Here is a 17,325-nt window from a genome sequence, read left to right as displayed (position 1 = left end):
TAGGCTATTTGCACAGGGTTAACCCTAGCCGCCAGGAAGTTTGGAAGTAAACAGAAGAGAGTAGAAGACAGGACAGATAAACAGTAAGAGATAAAGACGAAGATGTAGGGAGAGAGAGATAGGAAAAGGCGACTGCCGATTTCCCCTGGGTGGGTCAGCCCAGGGGTGCCGTCTACGTGAAGCCGGGGCCAAAGGGTTGTGTTGCCTCTGCCGGGGGGCCTTAACGGTCCAATCACCCAGCGTCGGCTCAACCCCCAGGATCCCCTTTTCCCCGGACACGGCAAAGCCACGCACGGCTAGGCGTGGGAGGGAGTAGAAACTCCCCCGTTAGCTCGGGTCCGTGGTGTCGCTACACACCAAACGCCTACTTGCGCAGGCGCCCCTGCGGGGTTGTAGCAGCGTTTCTCAAGACAAAAGGTAGTTAACGTGTCTGCTTAAAAAGGGTCTTCCTTAAGAGAGACAAATTAAGCTAGTTGGCGCGTATTCATTTTTGAAGAAAAACAGCGCAGATACGAAAAAAAACGTATACAAGCCAGGGAGGGAAGACGCACAGCGTTGCACTTATAACTCGAACCGCTGCACTCATAACAAAAATTCATAAGGTGTACCTACTATCTTTTTTTTCTTGTCCACGTGTGTGTGTACTTTTTCTTTTCTTCAGTAAAGTATAACTCGATGCTTTATCACGCCACTGGTAAGATGGCGAAGGCCTGCTTTTAGTTAAAAAAAAACAATTTCCACTTGAGCTAATTTTCTGTCTTTTCACCGAGATTGAAACCCACTTGCGTACCGCACACTCATAGAAGGAAAAACAAAGTGTTTTGACTCTTTTTTTCTAGACTCCTCACTTGCCAAAAGTATGACTCCCTTTAAAGAGACACGTGAACTCTCTTAGCAGATGTGTACTCTCTCGCCGGAAAGTCTCCGAACCCCCGGAGAGAGTGGACGTACCTTTTGTAATAGAATGAGGAGCTTAGCGTGGGGGAGTTGGTGAAGCATACAATAAATACTCTTTAAGCAGATTCATAAACGTGGCAAAGTCTGGACTCACCAACAAGAGTACTTTATATTCTTGTTGTTTTCTAATGCCACTGATTGAAGGAAGTGACGGTAAACTCACAGAGGCTGCATCTCCGCCGTGGCTGGTCACCTGGAAGCGCAGTGGTGGGCGCATGCCAGCAGCCACTGCACAAGCAGCAACACGAGCAGCGGCAGCAGGGAGCAGGCGGCTGCGCAGTGCGGTGTCGCGGCCGCCGTCAGTGCCATGCCGCCCGCGTCGTTCTGCACGGCGGCCAGTCGCCGGTGGCTCTCGAGAACGTGCACCAGCACCCAGGTGGCGTTGGCGTTGGCAGGCTTGCAAGTGTAGTTGCCCGAATCGGCAGCGTCCACGGCTGGAAGCAAGAGGCGAGACACGGCCGTACCGTTGGGACCCTTGGCCACGCTGACGCGTCCGCCGCGCTCGAAGTTGATCAGGCGCCCCTGGTGATACCAGAAGACGAAGGCCGGCGCCTCCGGGCTCTCGCTGATGCTGCACGTCAGGTTCAGCGCCGAGCCAGCCTCGACGTGCAAGTCGGGACCACCCAGGATGCTGGCCTTGGGTACTGCGACGCCATTGGAGCGTCATGGTTGTGAACGCGAAAACACCGAATAGACGGATTGATATGCGCGTCCGCAGCAGCCATACGGACGCGGCCTGTCGTTGAAAATGGCTAGCAGGCCGGGTCCGTACGAATGCTGCGGACGCTCAATTAAATCTGTCATAAGAACAGTAGACCGCGTTCTCGCGTGCGGAGCTGCGAATTATGTCATAAGACAATGATCTTCTGCAGACCTTCTTTTCGTGCATAGCATCGCATATTTAGCAAAGTCTGAGAAACACCGGCGCTTTTAGAATTACATATCTACGTATTGCCTAGTAAAAGAACACACCACCTAGTACTAAAGTATTGCTGTTCCGTTTCAGATATGCATAATATTTGCTTTTTGATCGACAATGTTCGCAAGTATGAAGGCAGCCACCAGTTGAAGATGGCTGGTCGTTCAGCAAGTGCTCAAAGTCAGCTCGGGTGGCGGAATCGTGTGACAGACAGACAACAGACAGACAGACAGATTCCCAAGAAAGACTACAGTTTCTAGTAATATGTGTTGCGTTATTTCCCGTTGCTAAAAAAAACCTCGAGTTACACCAAAGAAACGTGTTACTGAAATGCGGTACATTCACCTTTTTTGTGCCCCGTTCATTAGGGAATTTTAAAATAACGTACGCAGGGGTTCCATTTGTTGAAGGGACCCGCTATTGCCGTTACTTAACGTGTGCTAGCCAGAAGGTAGCGGACAACGGGTGTGAAGTGGCGACAAACGCTCACGCAAAGCTCTGCGCACGCTATTCGAAAGCTGCCTATTTTCTGTATGATTAGCATGGTTATCGAAAGGACGCAAAGTTAGGGTAAAATAATTCACTCGGAAGAGCACCCTTGTGTCAAAATTGCAGTGCAGACTTACGTATTGTTTGTATATTAAAGTTTTAAAAACATGCGGTTGTTAGAATAACGAAACATTTTCCACAACAATGTTACTGCTGAAACATTATTGCCTTGAAAATCTATTTCTTTGCGACGTCCAAGAACAACGAAAGTTAAAGTAAAAAACGGATATATTAACTCCATTATTCTTATAGTGTTGTGGCTGCTTGTGTTCTCGTTTGCGTGGTTTACGCCGTGGTAGAAGCCTCCTTTAATTGTGTCAAGCGTTCGTATCAGTTGTACCGATGCAATTTCCAAGTATTTAGTGCATAAGAGACTCTAGGCCTTGGGCACAGTGTTTGAATAAACTTTGTAGATTCCTTGAGAAGCATGGTGCTTTTCGTTAATACGTTTCGTGTAGCTATAGCATATTACTGCGCAGTTTCGAGCTGACTATTTATATATCTCTTTCTTACTCTCTTTCTTTTCTCTCTATTTCTTTCTTTTCTGTTAGTCCCCCTTTCCTCAACCTCAAGTGTAGGGTAGCCAACTGAGTTAAACTTGGTTACTCTTCCTGTTTTTTCTCTTTATTTTTCTCTCTCTCTCTGCAGTCTACGTAATATTGTGCCTAGCGTTTCTATCAGTGACACTGGCGGAATTTATTTAGTTTATGAGCGCCTGTAGTGCTTGCGTATACAGTTCGGATAAACTTTAATTTTTTTAGCACATTGTGCTCTAAATCGTCAGCACTTGTTTTAAAACTCTGGAATTACGAATAATGCGTTTTTCTTACCAGCATTCTGAATTGCCAGGAAGCTACAAACATCGGTGCAAGGATGAAGTAAACATTTGGGCTCAGTCTTCCTGTATATATATATATATATATATATATATATATATATATATATATATATATATATATATATATATATATATATATATATCAATTTCGTTTCATCTATGCAATGTTTTATTCTTCTTACTATATCTTCGATGTTCGAAATGTGTTTCGTGTAGTATATAGGAACCAGTTTATCTTAGATTTAGAATATTTTTTTTTGTTTTTCGAGTTATCAGCACAATATACCAAATGTGCTGACGCTTCTGAGTGTGTAGCTTCTACGAAAATATTCTATTGATCTTAAGCTAGCCACACTTTTATAAACGGACTCAATTTACGTTTTATATATTACTTCAGCTGTAGTCCGCGTAGTTGCAGTAACTAAATAACGAGAATTTATTGTTTCATGTTTTTTTTTGTTTAAGCACAATTCTACGTACGCTCTTTTTTTTAAGATAGACTTATTGGCGGAATGCCGTTTCTTCACCTAATGCTATCAATCTATTATTTATTCAAAACCGGACCGTACGCCTCAAATTATGTTGTATAAATCTAACAACATCAAATCTTCACCCATGACTAGATAGATGAATATTTCAGACCAATTTGTTTTCGAATAAGCAGCACTTGATTTTAATGTATATACAGTATTATCCAACACGCACTACAGCTTAACACGACGACAAAGAACAGCTACTAGAGTCCGTACAGCGCGTTCGCTAGTGTTACAGATTCATGAAGTCACTACTAACCAACGAGCTCAGCTAAACGCATTAGTGAACCATTCCACGCACTGCTTTGTCGGTGTTTTAAACGCGCAGTAAGCTAACTTGTAAGCAGAATCTGTATGGCTACTCACTGACAACACGGAGCGAGACGACCTGTCGAAGCGGCGGGTCCGAGTTGACCAAGCACTCGTAGAGTCCGGCGTCCCTGAGCTGAGCATCGCGTATTTGCAGCGCCCAGTTGTTCGAGAACTGCATGTGCACCGTCTGGAACCGCTCGTCCGACGTGTACCGCGTCAGTCCCACGGTGAGCAGATGGAAGTCGCGAAGTCGGATCCACGACACCTGTCGAGAGAGCAAGACGGAACGTCTCCTCTGAACGCTGACGTACAAGTACACAAAGGTAGCGACTTGAATAAGAACTCCCCATTGCGGACTCACAGCGGAGGTTTTGATTAGCGAAAATACTAGACCCGTGGTCATCAGGGATGAATGACAAACCAATAAAAGTGCTTCAATTGTTTCGGTAAGACACTAATATTTGCGATGAGTATTGAAAGAAAAAGATTCAGAGTGTAAACCGGGCTCGCGTGTTTGCAGTAATAAAACGAGAACTTTTCGACTCATAAAATGCAGGGCTCCCTACGTGGATGTATTTATATTCTTTTTTAAATTTTTTTTTACCTTTTAAACTTCAGCATGGCCCCTGCGCAAGGATGACACGCAAAATCGTGAAGCGTTCCACATTTTTTATTTTACCTTTTAAAGCTTTTTTATCCTAGCAAACAAGGGGAAAGAAGAAGTCATCACCAAAAATAGTGACAAGTACGTCTTTTATTTTCTTTAATTTCAACAGGGAAAATATTTCGTGTGCACATCTTTGTATGAAAACTATAGCAGAGTAGCTTGAATATATTATTGATTGATTGATATGTGGGGTTTAACGTCCCAAAACCACCATATGATTATGAGAGACGCCGTAGTGGAGGGCTCCGGAAATTTCGACCACCTGGGGTTCTTTAACGTGCACCCAAATCTGATCACACGGACCTACAACATTTCCGCCTCCATCGGAAACGCAGCCGCCGCAGCCTGGATTTTGAATACATTATTGAAATACAAAACTTTTGTTCGTCACTTAAACTCTAACTTGCCCCACTTTGATAGCTTAGAAGCCATAACGCTTCACTGCTAATTAAGTTCCGGAACGCGGTTTTCATTACCCGCCACGATATCCGCATTTTGATGGGGGTGAAACGCGAGGTATTAACGTTCCAGTGTACATTCAAGAACTCCAAGTCAGCGAAATTAATCCGGCGTTTTCGTCTACATCACGTGCCTCACAATCAAAACGTAGTTTTGACACGAAACCGCCCAAAACTTTAGTCTTCAAAATCTGACAGTCACAAAAAAATGGCTATTGTGTCTCCATGTCACATTCCTTGACACATTCATTTATATACACATTAATTTTATTCATGAGTAAGCCATTCACTGATAAGTAGTAAAATTTACCTATAGATGTCCGGGAGATATAAATATTTGTTTATCAAATCATATCAATCGAATATATGAGTAAGGGAAGGAAAGAAAAAGGGGAAAGAGAAAGGAAAGACAGTGAGGTTAACCAGAAAAAGGCTCCGGTTTGCTACCCTATACTTGGTAAGATGAAAAGGTGAGTAAAAAAGTGAAGGAGAAAAAGAAATAAGCGTAATAACAAACAGCAAAGACTACCCATGACAGACAGTGGCACATGCACGAGGTTCGCTTTGACAGGACTCTACACGACATTCAGTCCTCGACAGCGAAGAGCTTTGCCATAGATATAGAAACACATTTTTGTCTGTTGGAGGGACGTTTGCTTTAAGAAGTTGTCAAAGCTAACGGAAACTTACTATGTCTATTGTAACATCAGGTCAGCAAAACAAAAATAGGTAATATGTCTAATAAAGCACGATGTCATTGCCTAATTTCAATGGTGTGAGCGGGTGCCTTTAATGTACCTAATGTACGGTACACATACAATGTAGCTACAGCTCCACGAGAGGCACGTCAGATATCGTATGGCACCCACGGTGCGGAAGGTAATGGGATAAAAGTGAGCCACAACAAACGGGCCTCCAACATCGCTTTCCAAACAGTAATTCCCGTACGAACTCTTCACATTTGGGCCGTCTCTACAATGTAGATGCCACTGCGCATTTTTTTAAGAACACTTGTCCATGCGGCGAGCAAGAACAATGCGGTAAACAACGAGTTGTCAAATCATGGCACTTCAAGTTACTTTCTAAATCTTATATTACGTTCTGAGCATACTACACAGAAAGAAATATACGTAATACTTACCGCTATTGCTTTATTAGCTCGACAGTTACACAAATTCATTAATATTTTCGTCATGGGCTTTGTTTATTCATTTGCGTGTATTTATCAGTTTCGCCTTATCGTTCGAGCTGCAATCTGGTTTCTCTTCTCTCTATGCGATAAATGAAGCAGATCAGACAACAATATCCCCTTACGCATGCGCACGGTTCCCCATTAAGGGAGGAGGAGGCGTAATGTCTCATCGTACCCCCTTCTCCCCTCCCCGTGTTGGTCGAGTCCAAAGCATGTTCTTCGCCATAAACGAAATAAATGGGCTTCTAACAACAGCTTGCGTCCTGTTCCGAAGTCTGCAGGTGATTTCATTTCTTGATATGTGGGGTTTAAGGTCCCAAAATCACCATGTGATTATGGCAGACGCCGTCAACGAGGGCTCCGGGAATTTCGACCACTTGGGGTTCTTTAACGTGCACCCAAATCTGAGAACACGGGTCTGAAGTCTGCAGGTGTAATGACTGGAAGTTAACACTTGTTGGGACACATCAGGCGCCTTATGCCACCAGAATTGTCAAAAACCATCCTGGCCACAATCCTGCTTTATAAACGAGGACGGGACAGGTCTGACGGAGTAACATTAAGGGGCAGAATCCGCGCCCCTCTCTTAGATGTCTAAGGGGTGCGGCCATCCCCCATGCAAACGCCTGTAATTATTCCTAACAGTAGCACCCCTAATTATGTAATACCTAAATAGACCTATGCTTGTGTTGTTACGCCTCTAAATTGTGCATTTGTAGATAATAAGCTAAACAGTTGCAGAAAGACATCAACCATCGGTGTACATACACTTATGTAGGGCACGTTTAAAGGCACGCGCACTCTAAATGGCACTGCCTTTCGAGGTTGTTAGTTATTTTCATGCTTTGTCTTTCGCAGCAAGTCACTGCAGAACAAACCAAGAACTTATCTTGATATTGCTGGTTTATTACCTAATTTTTTGTTCATCTTGGTGTATTACGGTAGCGCTGTAACGAATTCAAGCGACAATATCAGGACAGGGCAGCACATGTCTTGTCTTCATCCTGCTTTTTGTATTAGTTACAACGCTGTCGTCCATCTTCCTTCCTGCTCCAAGCCCGATTCTACCAAACACAATTGTGTTACCAAGTAACGGGTTTCAATAAACATAGAGAGACCAGTAGATCAGCAGACTGCGTTCATCCATCATTCTTGCCTACACAATTTGACAACATCCGATTGCTGGGATTGGTTAATTCTACGGCATTGATCGATAACAAGATACATATAAAAGACGCTATTTGTAAAGATAAAAGATACTTTTAGAGGACAAGGTGACCTTAGCATACTGCCATGTGAGTCCGTGTGACAGGGTCATAGTCCTACCCACCATGCAGGTATGCATGCGTCTACTGTTAGTGGCAAGCTGGTTTAGTACGCATAAACACAGCCACTCTACTTTTTTCAAACCGTGTACTTTGTGTTCCGGTTAACTACACTACCCTATAACTTACTTGTTTCATTCAGCTATCCCGGTGTACCACTGCTAAGTGTCCTGCGCGGCTAACTGGCAATGCGGCATTAACCATTTTCAAGGTCACCCTATTATTTTTACGTACGCATGGTTCTTTTGCGTAAAATGTTTATCACGATTTTAGAGGACGTTTGGATGTAGTCGTTTACTGTATTGCTATCAGAAACGCATTTGTTGGGATACACGTTATGTTCACGTTATAAGAACGCGTTATGTTGGAAATGTCCAGGCATATCGCACAATAAAACAGAGACGATTCAATCACCTAATGGTTTCAATCTTGCTATTTCAGTCAACTAGTATATAACTTCTACTTGTACATTGGCTGGAGTGTGCAGTTCCTTATCTAGGCCTGGTAAAGCAGAACCTCTGTCGTGGAGCGTTGTTAATGCGAAAATACCACATCATCAAGACGGGCACACAGACGATAGGCCAACGAATAGTTAAAGTGCGTTGTTTGCTGTTTTCAACCACCGCAAATATTTATAACACACAAAGAAGTAGGCTGCTTCGTATTAATTTCGATCGCTTGGGAATATTTCACGCAAGCAGAAATCATAGGAGATAAGTGGACTGGTACGTACATGTCACCGTCATGAAAATATAATCACACTCTATGGGTACGCGAATACAGGCCAGTGCACGAGTGTTTCTACAAGAGGGTGGGCTTTATGTGTATACCGGCAGCGACATCAGTGGATCAGCAAGGTCAGCAGCAAGGTCAGCAAATCATACGCATGCGCATTGACTTCTGTCTCTCTCTTTCATTTCGTCACATAATACATCGCTCAGGAAAGAAAAAAAAGCTACAAAAAGCGGAAGCAAGTTTGTCTTTAAAAGTCACAGGTCCCCTCCACGCATTTTTTACGGATTACATGCGATCGCTTCCAAACAAATGCGAAAATAATATTTACGAACAAGAAATAAGCGAGAAATCTGTAAGCACGCCACCGTTTCGCAAGAGACCACAAAATTATAAGCATAACTGGGCCCGAAAGCTTAGGCAGTAATTTTTGCGATGTACAAGTGGTTAGCAACAAGGAAAAGTGCTTTTAATACGCGAAAAAAGCATGCTGAACATAAAACCTCCACCAAACAAATCTTGACCCACTGTTAGTACGGACACGTTAGCGCATGCAACGACGGAGCAACCCAACACGTTCTCCAGCTTCGATTAAAAAAAAATCGACAGACAAGAGTTAAAAACGAGAAACAAAACCAGAATGAGAGTAACTTACAATTTGTCGGTGCGCCTTCTGTAAAGAAAATAGAAGAGAGGGGGAATCAAGGTGAGTGAGCGTGTGGGACGAATTCGCATATTACCAACAACATAAAAGTACCCAGTTGAAACAAGCCGTACACAAAAGTTGTGCAACATTCGACACGAATGCTTATTCTCGACAGCGTGTTGACACAGCGAAGCTGTGAGTTGAAGGACCGTAGCTTTAACAGGGAGGTTTAGAATAACGTTTGCAGGCGTTGCGGGCGTTGCGGACATAGCGGGCAACATATGAGTTATAGAATAACGTTTGCCCCTCCTAGGGAACAATCTAGGAACTTTAGCTGGTCCGCAAACTCAAATGCACGGAAACTACACATAGCCTCGACACCAGCACTTCGCGGGCCTTGCGGGCCACGATCGCCACCCGCTATTTCGGATTTTCTGCGGGCGGGCCGCGAACGCGAGCGGCGGCTCGCGTACGACGCATGCGCAAAGGCAGCGACCGCACCGCAAGGGCTCGGCGTACGCTATTCTAAAACTCCCTAATATACGGGTAAAAAGAGTAGCCTCTATAGCCGTAAGTTAAGGGCTCAGATGATGCGGCTTCAATGTGTACCTCGGCGCTGCGTGTCATATGTATAAAAATGAGAGTTGATGCCAAAAGTTTCACGTATGTGTGATTACAATATACAAGCTCTTAATAGCGAAGCCACTAGCACAACGCGCAAAGCGCATCATATACCTGTACAGGTAACACAACCCGTGAATAAGTTAGCAGCTACATATACGACAAGATATCCAACGTAAGAAGCCTTATAAGCTCAGCCCGTATAGGTAATGTTTCACTGTGAAAGTTTCGGCCGAAAAACTCACTCATTAAAAGAACCGTCATCCTACATCGTCTGGTGCATATATTTCATGCTCAGATGCTAAAGTTGACCTCAACACAACAACGAAAAATTATAGCTAGAGAAATAGGCACTTAGGTTAAGGAGCCTTTGTGTTTGCACACTATATGCACACTATATGCACACTTTGTGTTTGCACACTTTGTGTTTGCACACTCGTGTTTGCACACTATATATAAAAGCTGCTCATTTTCGCTCCTTTGACGGTCTTGTTACATGACAACGAGGAACTTAACTGTAGGGTTAATGCTTGGCTAAAGAGCTCGAGCACTTCGCATGTGATCACACAGTCAAATTCTCTAGCATGTTTTTTTTATTTTTCTGGCAGTACACCACCAAGGTGTAGCAGTCATGCCGCTCCGCTGCTCTCCCGTAGGTATTGGGTTCGATCCCGGTCGCGGCGGCACATCTTATCAAGGGTGACGTGCTAGAAGCCCGTGTAGGGTGCTACGTCAGTGCACGTTAGAAAACACCAGATGGTAAAAAAAAAGCAAAAGCGCTCTGTTTTCCTTCTGAGCCAAGTGTACACGTGCCTTAGCGGATGGTTCACAAATGATCGCATGTTTCAATGATCTCTCTCTCAAAGAAGCATCCCCTGGGTGCTGTGCACGAAGGCAAAAGAAAAATGTATAATAACTTTACTGATAATAGCACAAACTACAAGCATAAATTAAAAAAGCCACCAAAAGCGGACCCACGAGGACCTACGGGCTTTCTAACTTTAATTTCACAAAAGCAGTAAAACAAATCTTGGTCTTCTAACCTGTGCACACACCAGTGCATGAGCACGTTGATTCAGTGAGCATAAACTTATGCGGGAAAAAAATCATATAAAACAGTACTCCGCCACAATGAAATGGTTTGAACGCAATCAAAGCCATCAACTTCTGTAATGCCTTCATGATTATTTCAGTATATTTATTCGAGGTTATCTAAAAACAACTACTCAGACATCTTTCACCTGTTCAAATCAGTTCCAAAATTTTCGCAGCGTTTTCCGGGAGTTTCCGAACTTCCATATTGGCGCATGCAAACGCACCGGAAGCGTCATAAATCATCACGTTCAATATAAATCAACCGTATACTGGTCCCACTGCGCCAGCTTCAAGTCCGACGCACGTAGTTATCTTAATGCCAATACCTTGACTATTTCATTTTGTTGTTCTTCGAAGGCACATTGCTTCGCGCAAACGAGCGAGCGTTAACGTTAGCGAACGACGTCAGTCGGAATCGCAAAAGCGAGTGCACTGCACGCGCCTTCAAAGCTCATCAGCATCACAGGTGATTTTCGAAACGCTAGTCTCGCATTTTATGCACCTTCTCATTTATTATTTGCCAAAGAAAAACTCCTGCATCACAGTACGAACACTGTTCGATATAAAATACCAGGCTACCTTCGTACATACCGAGTTTACTATGCAATGCTTCTTAATAATAATAATAATAATAATAATAATAATAATAATAATAATAAAAGAATAATCGCAGGAACGCCAGTTTGTAACGTGCTCTTTTTGCGTTTACACAACTTGATGAGCACGCATACGAAGCAAGGAATTGAGGAACCGCGTTTTACTTCATAACGGAGTTGCAGAGTACACTGTTATTCATTTAGCTATAGTGGATGTGAGGCCGTATAAGATCATGGCTTTCATAACTCAGAATCGGCCTAAATGGAATGTATTCCTCTTGAAATATTTCGGCCCGTGTGTGTGTATATTCTGTGTCTCTGTGTTCTTGCGTTAGTATTTTAAGATGTATTCTGGCCAGGCTATGGCGGCACTGAAAGCCCTCCAAAATGTCACATGATAGCGCAGTTGCAATAGCCTAACGACAGGGGGAAGACAGTGGTAGTAGCCATGCCAGAGCAAATTTCAATCTGATACTTATAATACTAAACGCAATACTATACGTAAAATAAAATATTATTTCGGACAAGTGTTCACAACTGCAAACATAAAGAAATAACTTCGTCGTATTTTCGCGAAGATGCATGAAAATAATTTGCATCCAACGCGCAACACGAAAGATCTTGGTTCTGAATGTTTCCGGGGACTTTGAGAAATGCATGGGAGAGTTAAAATGTAAATTATACAAAAATAAGCGTGATACCAAGCGCTCAGCTGTAAAAATGATAAATCGCTATCAGGATTTCGCGTAATACCTGCGTGACGAACGTAGTAACGCCAGTTTATTCTCATTATTGGCGCTTATATTGAATGTGTTGCGAAGAGAGACCTGCAGCGTTTCGTCTGTTATTTCAGAAGTGACTCAAACTAAAAGCGATACTCCAATAAGATGTCAACTTCCATGCCAGAACAAGGCGAATACGGTATTTTTCAACGCATCTGATTTGTGAAATTCGCTCTGGAAAAGCGAGGTAATTACCAAGGAGCGTATACCAATAATGGAAATCTGTAACAATGAAGAAAAAAAAGAAGCTTTTTGTTGCTGTTTGCAATACGTGCAAGAGAAACATTGCATATTTAAATTTGAATTGTAGCTATAATCTGCATCCTGCATGCAACAAACGTGAAAATAAATGCTACTGGGTTAAACTTCGTCACGAATTCCTTGGTCCGAAAAGGCCATGCCTGTAGGACTTTTGTTAATAAAAGTTTTGTGAATGAATGACTTAATTCCTCTTCACAGATATAACCTTTCTCGAATTACTTAAAATGCACGCATAGTGGATGGTACTTGTTCACTTCTTTAGCCTACCCACTGTCACGTGCAAGCCTTCGCCGCGCAACCGCAGCACCTTTGTAGTAATTATGATAACGAAGTCACCCAATTATCTCGTTCTCGCCCCCCCCCCATTCCTTCATTCAAATGTGGCCTGCTCGCAGCCCTACAAAACCATGCTTCCAAGTGCAAGACCCGGTCGGTCTATTCAACGTGAGGCCACACTTGATTTCAGCCGCCCTACTTTTCAGCGCTCTTTTTTCGCGTGCATGTTTCTCTTGATTTAGTAGCAGTTCTCTCTTTGCAAGTTTCTTTCTTCGCCAAAGTGAACACGCGTATACATACTACACCAGCGGTCCCACACAGCTACCTCAATTAGGCGTCATTAGGTGCTCCTCTATTCAATTCTTCGCTTTTGCCATCCCGTTGGTTTTTTTTTTGTCGTTTCACTTTCGTTGCTTTTTTTTTTGAGGTTCATGGATGAGCAGGACCCAGATGTGAGCATGGCACGCTGATTGAAAGTGGTTAGGAGGCATCATTAGGGCAGCGTGGACAAATGGACTACCGCACCTTCTTTCCTTCTTTTTTGTATTTGCGTCTGTGCCACCTCTTCTTTCACTCTGCCCGCTACCACCGCCACCCTCCTCCCGCCTAGGTTTCTGCTTTTCGGGCTGCGTGCTGTTTAGGAAGGAAGCCGCTGTACGATGCCCACGTGCCGAGCAACAACGTGAAACTCAAAGTAATAAAGAAGCTCTCCTGCAAAACACGAGCCTGCAGTCTGCATTTCTGCCTATGTAATTACGTGCAACACTGCGCAAGCTGTTTAGGCATGTACAATCTGTGAACTAGGCCCTTGTCGTTGATTCTTTCCAGCAGTGGACGTTTATGCCAATGTGTGGGGATTAAAATTTGCGTGTTTGTTTTCAAAGCGAGAGCGTTAAAGAGCTCGTTTAGCACGAATTCCGGTGTCGGCGTCGTTATTTGAAAGTGAGAAATCATCATTTTGTGCGTGACCGAAAAATCGAGAAAAGCGCAAATAAAGTATTAAAGCATTTTGGGTCTGAACAAGGTTCAAACCTGGGTCGTTTGCATGGCAAGCGTCTGTTCTGCCACAGTAGACACGTGTCCGTTTGAAAATACAGTAAAAATGCCTTCTTATGCTTGGAAATGCAGTGAAAGTAAAGTAAATACTTCCCAAACACACGCATCCTGTATACCTGCTTCCACAATGCAACACGTAATATCCCAGTAGTAATGTGTGATACAAGTGCCCCGTCGCGGTGTTCTAGTGGCTAAGGTACTCGGCTGCAGACCCGCAGGCCGCGGGATCGAATCCCGGCTGCGGCGGCTGCATTTCCGATGGAGACGGAAGTGTAATAGGCCCGTGTGCTCAGATTTTGGGAGCACGTTAAAGAACCCCAGGTGGTCGAAATTTCCGGAGTCCTCCGCTACGGCGTCTCTCGTGATCATATGGTGATTTTAGGACGTTCAATCCCACATATCAATCAATGTGTGGTACAAGCATACATTGAAATTGGGTGTCAGAACATGTGATTATCATGACTTCATGGTTTAAAGCGGGCCACGCTACAATAGACACACAAATTACAGCGTATTTTTTCCCCTAAAGGCCATGTAGTGGGTGCAGAACAATTTCACGCACACAATTGTTCAAGGTTTAAACATGCTACTTATTACACAGAGTGAAGCCGTATTCAGAAGCTTCACTGACACAACCCATTTTGAGCACACTACGCCCTAGAAAAAAGATATCGCTATCGCGTTCAACTCTTAAAGGTGAAGCTCAAGCATCTTCCTTTTAGATGCGGAGCATCTAATACTCGAGGCTTGTAGTGCGGCGCCGTCCGCAAGCTTCCTCCTCCTTCTTCCACCATCTGTGCATCCCTTCCTCCTCTACACACCGCGCGCGCTTCACTCCTCCACCATCTGTGCACCCTTCCTCCTCTACACACCGCGTGCGCTTCTCCTCTTCACGAACATTCGCTAACTGTATAATGTAGCGCGCATGCGCCGTCACGCTTCGAGAACATCGGCAGCTGGCGTGCGCATGCGCCGTTGCGCTCCTCCCCCTTCTCGAACATTCGACAGCTGACAGTGCATGCGCCGTCGCGCTGTATATATACTCAAGGTCGGCGCTCGCTCGCTCAGTTGCCGCTCGTCGGTTGGTTTGTACGGCGCGTCGACGTCCAAGGTCGCGGTGAAATGAATTCCAACGAATCCACAAACACAATGATCGACGTCCCTTCGACCAGCGCCGCCCTTTCGCATACGTGTGTACGTGTTCACTCATTTAACACCCCCTCCTACAACCACGTTAACCAATTTAGCCATCGACCCAAGTAAGTCGCAATTCAACACCCCATTTCACAACCACGTTAACCAATTTAGCCATCGACCCAAGTAAGTCGCACATTAACACCCCGTTAACCAATTATATGCTCCGCATCCTCCTCAGTGTTCCCCCGAGGGAAGCTGCGGGCAATATTTTTTATTTATTTCGCATAGCAGTGATGCTGATGGTAAAAGACGGAGAGAGAGAGAGAGAGAAGGGTACAGAGGAAAGACGGTGGGGTTAACCAGGAAAAATCTCCAGCTGGCTACCCTGGAATGTGCATGTGGATAGGAATGCGAAAGAATGGAAGAGAATCAATGAGTTTGTAACTACTGCGCAAAGTTGTGCCAATAGCACTGTTTAGAAGCAACTCATGAACGGTGCTAATGAACTGTATTGTTCATAATACAGAGGCCGCAGCTTACCTCCGAGGTGTGTTCCGCAGCTTACCTCTGACATGATAGGCTTTTCTTGACAGCCACCTGCCATTGTTTATTTAAAACGGCGTACTGGGGAATCAGGTAATTAACATATTATATTTAACAACACAAAGTGTTCAGATTAGATCAAGTAATTTTTTTACGTTCATTGTGAATTGCTGGGACAGCCTCGGACATCGCGTAAACTTAGGCCAATAGTTGCTGGCCCTTGGTGGCTTCCTGGGATTGCTGAGCGATGGAAGTTTGTGCTCCAAGTCCGAGCTGAGCAACGCAGACTCCCAGCGCGCACGGGCGCTGTCGCTGTTTGAGACTGAATCACATCACGATTATTGTTTATCGTGCCTGGACATCCCCATATGATGCGATATATAAGGTGGCTCTAGAGTCAATGTCTGCACTTCTCTGTTTTGCGCAATATGGGTGTATTATGCGAATGCGAGCTGCAGTCGGGTAGGATTGCATTCGCAACTGCCGCCATTCTAAAAACCGTTTCTTGCTTAATTTCCGGTAGGGCAGCGAAAATCCACGCCTGCGCGATTTATGGTGTGCTAAGAATATAGCGCAAGGAGGTAATTTTCAAGGTGGTCGGTATTCTCAAAGCCGGGAATGACCGGGCCGTAAGCCCTGCATTTTCGTCCTTGGAATATTTTTGTTTCGCGCTGTTAATTCGAATATGCTTGCCGATCTTATACGCCGACAGAAAGCAACTTTCTCTGCGAGATGTCTTTTAAGCAATCAATCAATTAATCAATCAATGAATGAAACCTTTATTTTTGACAGTTTTTTTTTTCAACCTTTAGAGGGTCTTTCAGGTGAAAACCTGTTGCAAACAGCTTGTGAGTGCCCAAAGACCCTTTATGGCAGCACTAAGCACTACAGTCTGGGTTCTAGCTAAGGTATCCTTGAGAGATAGATATGTGGGGTTTAACGTCCCAAAACCACCATATGATTGTGAGAGACGCCGTAGTGGAGGGCTCCGGAAATTTCAGCCACCTGGGGCTCTTTAATGTGGACCCAAATTTGAGCACACGGGCCTGCCGCGTTTTCACCTCCATCGGAAATGCAGCCAGTGCCACCGGGATTCGATCCCGCGACCTGCGGGTCAGCAGCTGAGTACCTTAGCCACTAGACCACCGCGGTGGGGCAAGGTATCCTAGGAACACCGCCAAAGTATACCAGGCAATGACACGCTTCCTTTTTATACCTACTACTTTCACAGGCCCCACTTCCTTTCGCGGTAAGTTACTGCACAGACTTAGTCGCTTTACAACGCCGATTTTCGGTAAAGCAGCCACAAAACACGCAATAGGTACGGCGGGAAAAATAATAATGAAGCGTTCATGCACCCTACAACTGAAAGCATGCGTTGAACGAGAGTGACGGTAGGAATGTTCAGCCAATGCAACTTCATATCCAAACGCAGTACAAGAAACCTCACAGAAATTGATGTTAGTAACTTCAGAATGCCTATACAGCCTTCCTTCATTTATAGACGCCAATTTCACAGCACTCGATCACGTTTTCAATTGACCTTTGTAATAATGCAGCTTGATGTGGAATCTACAACCTCGTCCTCAACTATGGAAGTCTACATTAGGAGAAATGGCGCAATAAATGTAAGAAACAAATATTGTACAGAGAAATAAATAAAGCTGACGCCAACCCTACAAGTTCACATGAATATTGCGGAGTGGTGGCGTTCAAATTCGTCAGTACGCAGTAGTCTAATTCACGCTCAAGACTGCTTAATCACACTGACACCAAGAAAGGTTTTCGACAAATCATTAGAATGTGGAACAGCCTCCTTAAACATATAAT

General features: G+C 44.2%; 1 protein-coding gene and 1 pseudogene across 1 annotated transcript in view; one reads left to right on the top strand and one right to left on the bottom strand.

The window, feature by feature from the left end:
* Positions 1-1,118: 1,118 nt before the first annotated feature.
* The window catches only part of LOC119167031 (uncharacterized), a 240,160-nt gene continuing 223,953 nt past the window's right edge, over positions 1,119-17,325 (bottom strand). The window contains exons 4-6 of the mRNA XM_075891369.1: positions 9,138-9,155; positions 4,163-4,373; positions 1,119-1,601 (exon numbers count right to left, since the gene is read on the bottom strand). Coding sequence (XP_075747484.1) covers positions 1,147-1,601; positions 4,163-4,373; positions 9,138-9,155 — 684 coding nt within the window. The 3' untranslated portion in view covers positions 1,119-1,146. The remainder of the gene's footprint in view (positions 1,602-4,162; positions 4,374-9,137; positions 9,156-17,325) is intronic.
* Positions 4,683-4,779, top strand: LOC142771559 (U6 spliceosomal RNA; annotated as a pseudogene).

The sequence above is a fragment of the Rhipicephalus microplus genome, chromosome 1 (assembly GCF_043290135.1).
Source record: "Rhipicephalus microplus isolate Deutch F79 chromosome 1, USDA_Rmic, whole genome shotgun sequence".
NCBI classification, from domain to species: Eukaryota; Metazoa; Arthropoda; class Arachnida; order Ixodida; family Ixodidae; genus Rhipicephalus; species Rhipicephalus microplus.
Note: the sequence above shows the minus strand (reverse complement) of the source record. Positions and strands in the feature narration are given on the sequence as shown.